Source organism: Typopeltis vanoorti, chromosome 3, assembly GCF_054136105.1.
Source record: "Typopeltis vanoorti isolate ZY-2024b chromosome 3, IOZ_Tvanoo_1.0, whole genome shotgun sequence".
NCBI classification, from domain to species: domain Eukaryota; kingdom Metazoa; phylum Arthropoda; class Arachnida; order Uropygi; family Thelyphonidae; genus Typopeltis; species Typopeltis vanoorti.
Window position 1 is genome coordinate 151,960,431 of NC_143551.1, and position 14,578 is coordinate 151,975,008.

Here is a 14,578-nt window from a genome sequence, read left to right on the forward strand (position 1 = left end):
CTTCAAATTTCTGCATGAACAAGTCTGCAATCAGTTGTAACAATGGAGAACTCATAACCAATCCATATTGCTGATTATACATCTAGCCATATAACTTGATACCTGAAGAAGATGTGAAGGCTGTATACTTAAAAAAATTCTGATGTATCAGGTAGAAACAGATGTTTTATATAAGAAATAGCTTATTCTACTGGTATAAAGTAAATAATGATACAGCAACCAAACTAAAATTTCCGATTGGTAGATTTGGATTTTTTCTTTTTCTCTGCCAAATGAAGAAAATTATAAATGAAGAAATCAGTACGACCTATGTGATGATTTATAAGTTTAGCTAAGTACTTAGAAAGGAAGTAAGTTGGAGCATTCACACCATCCATGGCAAGGATGTGTGTCGACTTTGTAAATTTTTAACAAATTATACAACCTAGGAGTTGTATGGTTTGTATTACCAGATTTTGGATTCATTAGATGTACGCATGCTGTTTAAGAGTTTATTGTTGTTCTATGGGTGAAGCAAGTAGGATCATTATCTTCTAAGATACATATAGGAATTATGTTAAAATTGGTTTGAACACTGCCATGTATAGAACTAGTTCAGTGTTTTGACTACATCATCATTCAATACATCATCACCTTAATCACATGCCGCATGTGTACATAAGGGATCATACAGGATATTATGGTAGTACTACACGAAAAGTTTACCTCATTACTAACTTTCTATCAACTGATAGAAAGTTAGAAAATTTTAATTTTCTGTCAGAACTATATTAATGTCAGATCTTATATTTTGGTCTCTATGACACGACATACCATTATCAATCCACTCAGATGTTGTTATCCACTGGATCTTTTCCCTGTCATCCTGGCAAAAAAATACTTGTTTTTCTAACCTATCCTCTTCCATTTTGTGTTTAAGTGACCATACACCTTAGATTAGCTCTACTCACATATTCCTAAATGCTAACAATATCAAGTTCATTCCTAATATATTTGTTTTTCATATGATTCTGCATTCAAATCATCAATTCACTAACCTAATCTTTCTCAGAATTCTCATATTTATGGTCTTCAGTCTTTGATCAAATGTCTAATATATCTAACCTAACTCTGATCAATAAGTTAAAATTGGTTTGAAAACACTGCCATGTATAGAACTAGTTTAGAGTTTTGACTAACTTCTTTATTATTTCATATAAATTTATTCAGTTCACTTTTTACCATCCTAACTTTGCTAATTCTGTTGTCAATTTCCATATTTAATTTGATATGGAAATTGACAACAATTTCCATATCAAATCTTCGTAAAATAGCTGAAATGTTTACTCTAAGTTCTCCATTCAGGATGCATTTGATATTTTCAATTTTCAGCCTATTTTCAGTCTTTGTCTTCTTATTGCTGATTTTCACACCAAATTTGTTATAGCAGCTATTCAATTTAGGTAAGGAAGCCTTCAAAGTTGCACTAGATTTATTCAAAAGTATAATACCAATTAGCATAAAGTAAAGGGCTAAGATTAATATCTCCAATTTTGATATCAGGTGTAATGACACTTTCCTTCATAATGGGATCCATATAGATGATGAATAAGAGCAGACATAGTGTGCATTCATATCTTACTCTTGATTTTACATTGAACCATCTGCCTGTACTTCCTTCAATTATAATTGCTAACTTAAAACTCAATCATATACTAATTAAGTATATATACTATGTATAATGCATAACATCTGTATATACCATATAAATGTAGCATTTCGAACAACTTTACACTGTGGTATATGCTTTTTTTCCAGATCATCAGAACTCAAATACAGGCCCTTGTTATATTCCCAAGATTTTACAATTATATGTTTAAAGTGGAAATAGGACCCTGACAAACTCTATTTGGCTTGAATCTAGCTTGTTTTACAAATTCCTTTTTACAATGTTTCTTAGCCTTTATTATTATTATTATTATTATTACGGGTATCTCCATGGAGTCAGTAGACTCATCGCAGGAGACCCAAACTAGCAAAACGATATCTGTCATATCTCTTCTTGAATTCATTTATAGACGAAGAGCTCACAACTAAGTCAGGCAATGAATTCCACTCGTTCACCACCCTCCGGGCAAAAAACCTTGTTCTGACACCTTTGTTAACCACACTCTTCTTTAATTTCCAAAGATGACCTCTTGTTCTTCCATCACTATCACACAGCTGAAACATTTCTCCTGCATCAATCCTATAAAAACCTTTCAGTAATTTAAATGTTTCTATCATATCCCCTCTTCTTCGCTTATCAACCAATCTCTGCAATCCACAAGCTCTCAATCTATCAATGTAGGGGGCATTTTTTATATCACTCACCAACTTGGTCACTCTTTTCTGAACCCTCTCCACAGCCTCCTCATCTAAAGGAATCCAGGTGACCAGACCTGAGCACAGTAATCCAAATGTGGAAGTATCAATGCTTTATAAAGGGGAATAATAACCTCTTTATCTCTGGATGTCACTGTGTTCCTCAACAACCAAGTAATCCTATGTGCAATCTTGGACACCTTAGCAATGTGTCCTCTGAACTTCATCTCCCTATCTACCAACACCCCTAAGTCCCTAGCCTCATCAATCTCTTGGAGTACCTTTCCATCAATGTAGTACACAGCTGGTAATCTTTTAATCCCAAAATACATGACTTTACACTTTTCCACATTGAACTGACATCCATTATCTTTTGCCCATTTTACCAGCTTATTTAAATCATCCTGCAAACTTTCAACATCAGCTTGATTTTTTATTGTGCTACACAACTTTGCATCATCAGCAAACAACTGAATATCTCCCTTTAAGTCATTTCCTATATCATTTATATACAAATTAAACAACAGAGCCCTGAGGCACACCACTGGTCACCTGCCTTATTCTGGACTCGGCTCCTCCATACACCACCTTAAGGTATCTCTCCCTGAGCCATTCTCCTATCCATTTCTCTCCTATCTTTTCTCAAGTATGCTTACATAAATCTTACCAAGAACACCTAGCAAGAAAATTTTGCAGTAATTTTCACATTCGGTTTTATTTCTCTTTTTATACGTGAGTACAAAAGAGAGCTCTACTCAAACCATTTTGGATTCAGCACGCTGACCAGTGCTTCTGAATTGTGTAGAGTATGCACTGTAAAACATTTATACTTCCATATCTTCAAAATCATTAACTCCAGCTGCCCATCTACTTTTGAGATTTTTGATGGCTCTTTTTCATCAAGTATTGATATGTATGTATGCCAGCATTCCTCTTGAATGTTATGTCATGTTTTTTTCAGGATGATAGTGTTCAAAGTAAGCATGACTATTGTTTTGATTGTAGCATTATTTGCATTATTTAAGCAATAAGGATTTTTTTTTTGCTCCACACATGCCATGATATTAATTATTTTAGAATGATAGCAGATTGTCACAGAAACCAAACTCTTTATTCAAAATCAATATTTCTAATGATTTAAATCACAGTTAAAAAGTTTGATAATTACTTCCTCCTTTGGTACATGTAAATTTACTGTTCTTGTGATAAGCCTTATAAAGATCAGACTTGTAGAAGTTATGAAATTTCAAGAATGTGAAGGTGTAGCAACACTGCTCATTATCAAAAAGAATTAGGTCTCAATGCTCACGTCTCCACAAAAAACCATGAAATGGATCAGTATTTCAGTTTTGAGCCCTATCTTGAAAATTACTTCAGTGAGTCTACTAAAGTTGTTCTCTCACATGGCGGTCAAAATAGAAAACAGAGTCTCATTTTGCTATTCTTTTCAATAAGAGATATTTTCTACATTTTGCACTTTTAATTGCATACATCTTCACATTGATGATGATGTCAGAAAAAATATAGCAAAACATGTAAATATTTTAGTAATTTGAATGAAAATATCTAAAATCTACATCCAGATATAATTTAAACCCAGAGTTAATATATATGGTGATTAATCTGGCATGGATGCTAATTATTATCATTCATGCTGTTTAGTGGCAAAACAAATGTCTAAAGCTAATAATTAACTAAATTTATTTAGCTAATATTTTGCCTTGGTCACCAAGGCATCTTCATTGGCGAAAAGAAATATAATGAGCATGTGCATGTAGGCATACTATTAAGAAGGCAAACACAGACTGACTGTAAAAGTAGGCTCTTACAGTCCTAACTGCTGCCCTGTATGAGTGTGGTGATGGACACTTGCTAAAAATTTCAAAATGATAGTCTCCTAGATTTTTACCAATGTGATGCAGCTGAATTTATTTAAGTTTAGGGAATGTTGTAGAACTGCAGTGGATTCCAGAAATAGTCTCTCTCTCTCTCTCTGATTTAAATCTGTTTCTGTATGGAAAGGATGTTTTTTCCATTGAATCTGGTGATATCTAAATCAATGGCATGATCTGCCACCCCAAAAAACTGTAGTGTAGACGAAGAGCATTATTTCTGTATTCTTCTAGACAGATATTTGCAGTTCTTTCAATTTGTCTGAAGTATTTAACTGCCAATATCCATTTAGAAGAACATAGAAAATAAGGTCCTTCATCTACATGTTCCAACTTACAACTGCTCCAAAGTGGCTAACTATGCCATGGATTCAGCTTGCCAGTAACAATGGGAAAAAACTTCCTCCTATACAGAAGCAGATTTAAATAAGAGAGAATATTTCTGGAATCTTCCACACAACTAACAGCCATGATATTATACTATGCAGGTAGGATTAACTGCCCTATCAGAATTTTAATTATGTTTCCGAGAAGCTAAGTTACTTGACTGTGACAGGCCACTGAGCCTAATAAGCAAGAGGTTTTTTTTTATATATATATTTCTCCTACACACAAAAGGTAGAATGGGAATGGAATTAATATTTTTGTATATGCAAAAAATGAAATATTATTGGACCAAAGAATATTTTCATTATGTCCTAAGCTACGAATCCATTCCCAGTTGGGAAATTTAACTGAATTATAGTTTGGATACTAGGAGGAGTAAGATATTACCTTTACACCTCTCTATATGTAATCTTTACTATGAATATTTTTACTGCATACTCTGAGATGCAGTACTAATGTGCTATGGGTTCTGCAACTTCTAATGTGTGTGTGTATGATAGTTAAATTTGGCAGGAAATATATACTAAATACCTAAGCATTTTACAAATACTGACCTTCTGTGTTTGATCTCACTAATGAAAGTACAACAGCTTCTTTTTCTCTACCTTGGAAAGCATCAACACTTTTAATTTCTAAAGCTGGGTATCTGGATGTCAATCTTAGCCTGATAAAATCAACCTAGAAGTACAAATTATCTTATTCAAACGGGGTCAAAAAAGGTATTAAATATAACTATAAAAATAAATCTGCTGAAGTTATTTAATAATACATGTCTACCCATATGGTGGTGGTTAAGAATAAAATGCCTACCAAAGTTAAAAGATAATTCTTAGAATTTAAATCCATTATTAACTAGCAGTTTCTTTAAATCCTTTTTTTATATTCAACTATTTAGACTTATATGCTGGTTGGAATTCATTATAAAGTTTAATGGAATAAAATAAATGTGTGTTTAATTATTTATTTGTACTGCTTTTATTCTATTAAACCTTATATATTTTTTTTTATATTCACCATAATGGTTTACTTGGTCAATACAATATTATTTAAATATGAATGATTAAGAAAATCAGACTTTGTCTCCAGTTGATAATAGTGACTTGAAGGTTATGAATATTAATTATTATGGAATTGAGAAGCAAATGAACTGAAGTGAAGTAAATACATTACAATTTTTTTTTTTTTTTAACTAATCCACAAGAACATGAAGTCATAAAGCTTACATCACAAATTTTTTTTTTATAAATATTATTTCTGAAAATTTTCCATGTTATTCCTCTAAATTGATATAGATATTTATGGCTATTTTACCTATTTTCTTGAAGTGTACCCCTTGTATAATGACATTGGCTTTTTTTATTTTCTCAATTTATTTAAGGCGTTAATAATATTTTAAAGACATAGATAAACGAAAATTATGGAAGGAATAATTTTGGACATACCTTGGTAGGATGCTTGAGGATGTCTTTTTCGAGCAGCATCAAGCATATAACAATTTTTTTTAATAACTGAACTGCAAATATGACTGAAAGGAAGGGTTAGGGACAGAAAATGTGGAGATAGAAATATATGGGAGCTAAAAATGCAGAAAAACAAAGATATGTGAATTAAAAGACGAATTTCCAAGGATAGACTATACATTTTTTTTGGGGGGGGGGGAGAAGAAAGACAGAATAAAATGAATGAAGATGAGGGGTGGGAGTTACACGGTGTGAGCTGTTTCGACTGAGTATCATCATTGGAACTCATGGGCAAAGTTTTTTTTTGTTTTTAAATGACCCAACACATGAAAGGTCATAAGACCTATAACATAATAGCATCATGCATGGGTAAGTGATTAAGAGAAAGAAGCAATCAATTATCTTATTTATTGAATTGGAGATTGTACCCATTGGGAAAAACAGTACAGGGGAAGACTGTTCCAAAGAACAGAAGTAGATGGAATGAAGGAAGATGATAAGTTCATTTGGTAAGTTTGGAGTTGGGCAGCATATGAGTGTGGACTTGTATCTGCTCTAGTTCTTACATGATTAGAAGAAAGTGAAGTAGTGATAGTGACCAGTTCAGTGGAGCAATGCCGATGAAAGTACCTACAGAAAAGGCATAGCATGGAAACAGAGCACATATGGGAAAGTGATTGAAGGGAATCAGAGAGAGAGAGATCCTATTAAGTGGATCACCCTCATTTGTATATCATCAACAATTCTTAGGGAGGTTTTAGGTGCACCATCCCAAATGTGCTAACAATATTCTAAGTTAAAAGAGTTGAGCAGAAGAGAAGTAATGTTTGGAACAAAAAAAAAGTTTTTTAGAGGCTAAGAAGGCTATTGATGTAATAAGTTTGTGTTGAGATAAGCTGGATGTGACATTCAGCCCAAGAAGAGAAAATTGGTCTTGAAATGATATTGAAATGGAGAGAAGTAGGATCTTCTTTGTAGATAAAAAGACAGGATTGAGTTTTAATTAAAATTCACTAAGTTGTTTTCACCCCATCTGAGAAAGATGAGGAAATCAGTATATATTTAAGTTATTGGTGGAAGATAATCTTGAGAATTTAATCATTTGAGTACTACAGGGTTTCTTGAATGAAGCAACAATCTGTGAATAAAGAAGAGGAATGGAGAGTACTGTCATCAGCAAAACTATTAATACAATTTGAAGTCAGAAGGAAGAGGGCAAGTGCCCCAGGGTCCTGAGGACTTGTCTCAGAACCCTGAGGCACTCAAGCACTGAAAGGAAAAATCTGATAGGAAGAAGCAACCATGGCACACAACAAATGATCAGAGAGGAAGCAGTTAAATCCAATCACAAAATGCAGAAGGAGGGGGGGGGGAACCATAATAGTAGCTTGTTCAGGAGGCCTCAATGTCAGACATAATCAAATGCCTTTGAAATATTGAGTGTGACCACATGGGGTTCTCTAAATCTTTCCATCACATGCATCCAAAGGTGTGTAAGATTAGCAAAGAGGTCTACTATAGTATGGGGAATGGTATAATTCATATTAGTGCTTGCTAATTAATTGATGGGTTTCCAGATAGCGAAGAAGCTAGTTGTTGATAACCTTCTCCATCACTTTTGAGAGTTCTGAGATTAGAGGAATAGGATAGTAGTTTGATAGTGGACCTTTATCTCCCTTCTTTAAATACAGGCTGGATAAAAGCTTGCTTCCATGCTGCCGATGAATGTGACAGTTTATATAGGTAATACAGGATGGGTGTTAATTCTGGAACGCAAGTTTTGAACACAACTATAGGAATACCATCTGGACCTGGAGCCTTCTTAGCATCATAATTAATCAGGATTTTCCTAATGCTCTTCTCACAAAAGATCAGAGGGGATACAGTTTGTGGTGGTGCAGGAGGTGATTTGCCTTGGTTGTCGAAAGAAGAGGTTGGAGGAAAATACTGATGACAAGTAGCCTGCCTTAAACCTGGGTGAGGTTACCATAGCACAATCAGGATGTGAGACAGGTGGAAACAAGAAAGTCCAAAAGTTACGTCCAACAGTCTTCAGGTCCCTTGCCTCCTACCAGTTGAGCAGGAGACAAGGTTATTGCATTTCATTCTTATGAAAACTGCTTTGGAATTGTGAATAACTTTTTTATGCTTATTCAGAGCTGTAGTGTAAGCTGAATGAGAAACTGGAGTTTCTGATCCAAGCCAGTAGCATATGCTGAATTTTATCACGGATTGGAGAGGCACATTTTTTTTTTTTTTTTTTTTAGAGAACTTGGACTTGGATATAAGTTGGAAATAAAAGCCTTCATTCTAGTAAGGATTAGTTCAGTTATAAGTTCAGTGCAGATGTTTCGATCAGGAGAACAAAAAATAGTAATTTAACATTGGAAAAACGGCATAAAAACTCTGGAAGTAATCTCAGTTGGCATGGTTTTAGTGCCATAGGAAAAGAGGATGAGATTGGCTAGAATGAGAATGATCTATAGCAGTGTTTCCCAAACTTTCAGTACCTGCACACTCATTTTAAAATTTTAGTAACAAAAGCATACCCTCTCTCAGGTAAAAAAATGCAATTTTGAAGAAGTTATAATAATATTTCATTCTTCTTCTGCAGCTTCTCCCACTTAAGTGGGGTCACTGTTTGTTATGAGTCTCCTCCACACTTTCCTGTCTTGGGCTGTCACCACATCCAAGTTCTTCATCTTCAAGTCCTCTTCTACCAGCTCCCTCCATCTCTTCTTTGGCCGCCCACGCTTCCGCCTTCCTTGCACATCCATCTGCATGACCCTTCTTCCCACATATTCGTCCTCCCTCCTCATCACATGACCAAACCATCTCAACCTTGCCTCCTGTATTTTCGCTCCTAAGTTCGTAACTTTCACTGTTCCCCTGACATAGTAATTTCTCAGATGATCCTTTCTGGTCACACCACATCCACATAAGCATTCTCATCTCTGCTACTTCCATCCTGCTGATGTTATTTTTCCTCAGGGCCACAGTTTCTATAGCATATGTCATAGCTGGCCTCACTACTGTCCTATAAATTTTGCCTTTCAGATTGATCGGCACCCTCTTATCGCATAACACTCCAGCCATCTCCCTCCAGTTCCTCCAACCCGCTTGTATCCTGCATCCCACTTCCTTCTCAGCTCCTCCATCTTCTTCCACTGTTGAACCTAAGTATCTAAAGTCTCTCACCTTCCTGATGACATTTCCTTCCAGCTCCAGATATGTCTCCTGGCCACCGCCCACTGCACAACACATATACTCTGTCTTACTTCTGCTCAGTCTCATACCTCTCTCCTCCAGTACTTTTCTCCATCTTTCCAGTTTAGTTTCCGCTTCTTCTCTTGAATCTACACACAGCAAGATGTCATCTGCATACAACATTGTCCAAGGTGCATCTTCTCTCACCTCCTCTGTTACCACCTCCATCACAATATTAAACAGAAACGGACTTAATGCTGACCCTTGATGCAAGCCAACTGTTACTTGAAAACTTTCTGTCTGTCCCAAACAGGTCCGAACACTTGTCTTCACATTTCTGTACATTTCCCGCACCAACCTGACATATTTCTCTGGCAACTTATTCTCCCTCAGACACCTCCAGACTTCTTGCCTTGGCACTCTATCGTATGCTTTCTCCAGATCAATAAATACCAGATGTAGCTCCCTTTGTTTCTCTCGATATTTTTCCATCATCTGTCGTAACCCAAAGATAGCATCTGTTGTTGATCTACCAGGCATGAAGCCAAATTGTTCCTTTGCAATCTCCACCTCCTCCCTCAATCTACCATCAAGAACCCTTTCTAGGATCTTCATTGTGTGGGACATCAATTTTATTCCTCTGTAATTTTTACAGTCTTGTGCATCCCCTTTACCCTTGTAGATGGGAACAAGAGTACTCTCCCTCCATTCCTCGGGTATATTTTCCTGTTGGCAAACTTTCATGAACAGGTCCCACAGCAGGTCAATTCCCTCTTCCCCCAGTGCCTTCCATGCCTCCACTGGAATTCTGTCGGGGCCCACCGCTTTTCCATTCCTCATCCTCTTCATGGCCTCCGTCACTTCCATTCTACTGATGTTCTGCACCATCCCTTCAGAAGGCTGCCCATCTCCTCTGTGAGTCCTTGCATTTTCCTCATTCAAAAGTCCCTCAAAGTATATTTTCCATCTGTTTCTTATGTCCACATCCCTCCATAATACTCTTCCTTCAGCATCTTTGATCTGCCTCACATGTAAGATGTCCTTAGCTGCTTTATTTCTACATTTCGCTAGTTGGTAAATTTTTCTCTGTCCTTCCTTTGTTTCTAATTGATCATACAGATCTTGATATGCCATGGCCTTCGCCTGTGCCACTACTCTCTTGGCTTCTTGCTTTCTCTCTTTGTACACCTCTCTGTCCTCTTCCACTCTTGACTCATCCCACTTCTGCTTTGCCTTCCTCTTAGCTGTCACTGTCACTTGTACATCATTATTCCACCACCAACCCTCCTTCTGCTCTCTAATCTTTCCAGATGTCTCACCAAGCACCTCGATTGCACAGCTCAGGATTACTTTTGAATTATGTTTCCACCAATCTTGTACACTTTCCAGTCCATCCGAAATCCTCTCTAACACTCTCTCCCTAAAACGATTCCTCACACTCTCCTCTTTTAAGCGAAACCACTTAATTGTCTTCATCCCACGGCAACCAGAAGTTCTTATCTTCGATCTTATTTTAAAGTCTGCGCACAGCAGTCGGTGTTGTTGTGCTACTTGATCTGTTGGAATTACTTTACAATTTGTCACAACCTTAAGATGTTTTCTTCTAGTCAAAATGTAGTCAATTTGTGAGCTGTTGTTACCACTTCTAAATGTTATCAAATGTTCTTCCCTCTTGAAGAAAAACGAGTTCACAATTGCCAGATCAAACGCTACTGCAAAGTCCACAACCCTCTCTCCTTCCTGGTTCATCATTCCCACTCCATAGCCACCATGCACCCTTTCACAGTCTCTATTCTGTCTTCCTATGTGCCCATTCAAGTCTCCTCCGACAATCGCCATCTCATTTTCTTCCAATTCCCTCATTTCTTCATCTAACACGTTCCAGAACTCATCTTTTTCCTCTGCTGTACAACCAACTTGCGGGGCATATACACATAATACGACCACCCGCTCTTCTCCAAGACCCAATTTCATTCGCATGATCCTGTCGTTCCTTCTACCCACGTCCAGTACTTCATTATATAATAATATAATGAAGTACTGGATTATTATATATAATAATATATTAAATATTATTATATATAATAATATTTCATTCAAACAGGTAATTATAAAAATATTTATTTTTTAAAATTTGCATTATAATAAATTACAAACACGTGAAACATTTTTTTAAATTATTGAAGTGAGGATCCCAGATTTAGCTATATGAATCCAATATATATATATATATATATATATATAAATATATATGTGTGTGTGTGTGTGTGTGTGTGTGTGTGTGTGTGTGTGTGTGTGTAATTAATTTTTTAACTTGGGGATACTGTATATTAGGGTTACCAAGTAATTTTAGAAGTTTGATTATTTAACTCCTAATCCCAAGTATGCAAACAATTAAGTTTGTGCCTGAAACATAGTTCAAGTCTAAAGATGGTACAACACCAGGGCAACTCATTGTAAAGGTGGTAAATATATATATATATATATATATATATATATATATATATATATATATATATATATATATATATATATATATATATATATATATATATATATTATTGTTCATCTTTACTCGGTAGAAAATATTATTAAAAAAATTAGCTTGAATGACTATATACCGAGAATGAAAAAACAACAAGGTTTAATATTAAGATACAACTAGTTTTGTTGAATGATTCAACTTCTTCAGGTATCACATGCAAAGAATTATGCAAAAAATGACAGAGACATGATAAAATTACATCAACAGATCTAGTATAAAAGACAATAGCATTTTAAGAACAGGAATGTGAGCTTGAGTTCTAAATTAAAGTTGACTATGTGTGTGAGCTGCCATGAGTGTGCCAATACTGAACAGAGGCAATGTGTGCGTCAGAGAGATTGAAGCTAAGGCTGTTGTTAATATGAGATGAATCAAGTGAAATTTCTCTAGATTCGATGATCTTTCTTTCGAGTTCATCCTAACACAGATAGATATTAGAAGTTTTTGGCCAGTCTACGAGGTGTTGTCGGCCTTCATCCGAGTAAATAGAGAAGAGAACGTGGCTAAAGATTCTTGCCGATATATTTCTTAAGGATTTTGAAGAAAAAGCAATTAATTCCTCTACACTTAAACCAAAAATTTGGTATCATTATATAGACAATATATTCCTCATCCAGGAACACGGTATCAACAACCTCAATTTGTTTCTAGACCACCTCAACAAGTTTCATGAAAATATCAATTTTACCTTCGAACTGGAATCCAATGACTGTCTCTCCTTTCTGGACTTAAAACTTACGGGATGCGCTGAAAATATCAAAATCTTAATTTTTAGAAAACCGACTCACACAGACCTTCATGCCTCTTCCCATCATTACCCTCCATAAAAATTTGGTATTATTTCAACCCTGGCACCTCGAGTCAAATCTTTACTTACAGATGAAACAGAAATTGAAAATGAACTCCATTTACTTAAAAGGACTTTTGTCAACAATGGTTTCTCTCTTAAACAGATTAATAAATTTTTCTCTTTCCATCGCTCTACTGCTACTGAAGATTCTTCTCCCCCAAGAGCGTTTATTTCATTGCCATACATCCTCTCTCTCCCCAAACTTAGCAAAAATTCTTAAGAAATTCAACATTAGAACTTGCTTCACTATGTTTCCAAAACTTCACTCCATACTAAGTAAACCTAAAGTGAAACATCTCCCTACTCAGTATCCAGGAGTCTGCAAGATTTTGTGTGAATGTGGAAAACCATATTACGGCCAGACAGCTAAATCCATCTTTTTGCATATGGAAGAACACCAGAGAGAGATTTCCTACAATATGACCAGAGCCAGCATTCTCTCTAGCCACGTTCTCCCATAATGCAAAGCATATCTTCTTGCAGACATGTATACTGCTATGCATTAAGAGCTTGGTCCACCTTTGCTCAGAGTTTCCTGGTGTTGCACTACCTTACCTCAGTCCTAAAGATATTTTCAGGCACAAACTTTATTTGCTTACACTTGGATAAAGGATTAAACTAAATTTATTATAGTCTAACCAAGTGAAAAATAAACTTCCAGCATCTTTCTCTAAATCCAGAGTAATTCAATAATAAGGTGGTACACCTGTTGGCAACTCCTATAAGTAAATATGACCTCTGCTATTGCTTCTTCCTTAGTATCTCCACGTTTGGGTCTCCTCCCACTGACGAGACCTCAATAAATGTCGAAACCATTCTGGGTAGTGGCCTTCCCCTTAATGCATAGTAGTATTCATGTCCGCAAAGGAGATGTGCTTTGCATTATGGGAGATACTGAGACAAGGAGTGATAAGAGCTTGGTCCACCTTTGCTCGGAGTTGCCTGGTGTTGCACTACCTTACCTCAGTCCTGAAGATATTTTCAGGCGCAAACTTTATTTGCTTACGCTTGGATAAAGGATTAAACTAAATTTATTATAGTCTAACAAATGAAAAATAAACTTCCAACATCTTTCTCTAAATCCAGATTAATTCAATAATAAGGTGGTATACCTGTTGGCAACTTCTATAGGTAAATATGACCTCTCCTAATGCTTCTGCCTTAGTATCTCCACGTTTGGGTCTGCCTCCCATTGACGAGAAGTGGATACAAGATATGGATATATGAGAGGCTCTGCTTGGGGTAGGTTTTTGCCTGCCTCTGAGTAGGGCCACCGCTGAGATTATATGGCTCTGTCTGGGGGTGGGGTGAGCCTACCACTGGGTAGAGCTAATGCTGAGAAGTTCTTCTTGGTGACGGGGTGGGCTTGTCACTGAGTGGAACAACACTGAGTTGGGTGATCTTTTGGGATCGTCTAATTTTTAGAGAGGTCTTTACTTAAATACACCTCAATAAAGGTTGAAACCAGTCTAGGTAGTGGCCCTTCCCTTAATGCATAGCAGTATACATGTCCGTAAGGAGATGTGCTTTGCATTATGGGAGATACTGAGACAAGGAGTGATAAGAGCTTGGTCCACCTTTGTTCGAAGTTGCCTGGTGTTGCCCTACCTTACTTCAGTGCTGAAGATATTTTTAGGCGCAAACTTTGTTTGCTTACACTTGGATAAAGGAATAAGCTAAATTTATTATAGTCTAATCAAGTGAAAAATAAACTTCCAATATCTTTCTCTAAATCCAGAGTAATTCAATAATAAGGTGGTACACCTGTTGGCAACTCCTATAAGTAAATATGACCTCTCCTATTGCTTCTGCTTTAGTATCTCCACGTTTGGGTCTGCCTCCCATGCTAGATATATATGAGAGGCTCTGCTTGGGGTAGGTTTTTGCTTTTCTC

The 14,578-nt window shown here is 36.2% G+C and overlaps 1 protein-coding gene across 7 annotated transcripts in view; it reads right to left on the bottom strand.

Moving 5' to 3' along the window:
* LOC150108661 (DNA-binding protein SMUBP-2-like) overlaps window positions 1–14,578 on the bottom strand; it is a 240,629-nt gene that overhangs the window by 43,364 nt on the left and 182,687 nt on the right. For all 7 annotated transcript variants that reach the window (XM_090390909.1, XM_090390907.1, XM_090390911.1 and 4 more), the window contains one exon: window positions 5,177–5,300. In XM_090390909.1, coding sequence (XP_090247035.1) covers window positions 5,177–5,300 — 124 coding nt within the window. The remainder of the gene's footprint in view (window positions 1–5,176; window positions 5,301–14,578) is intronic.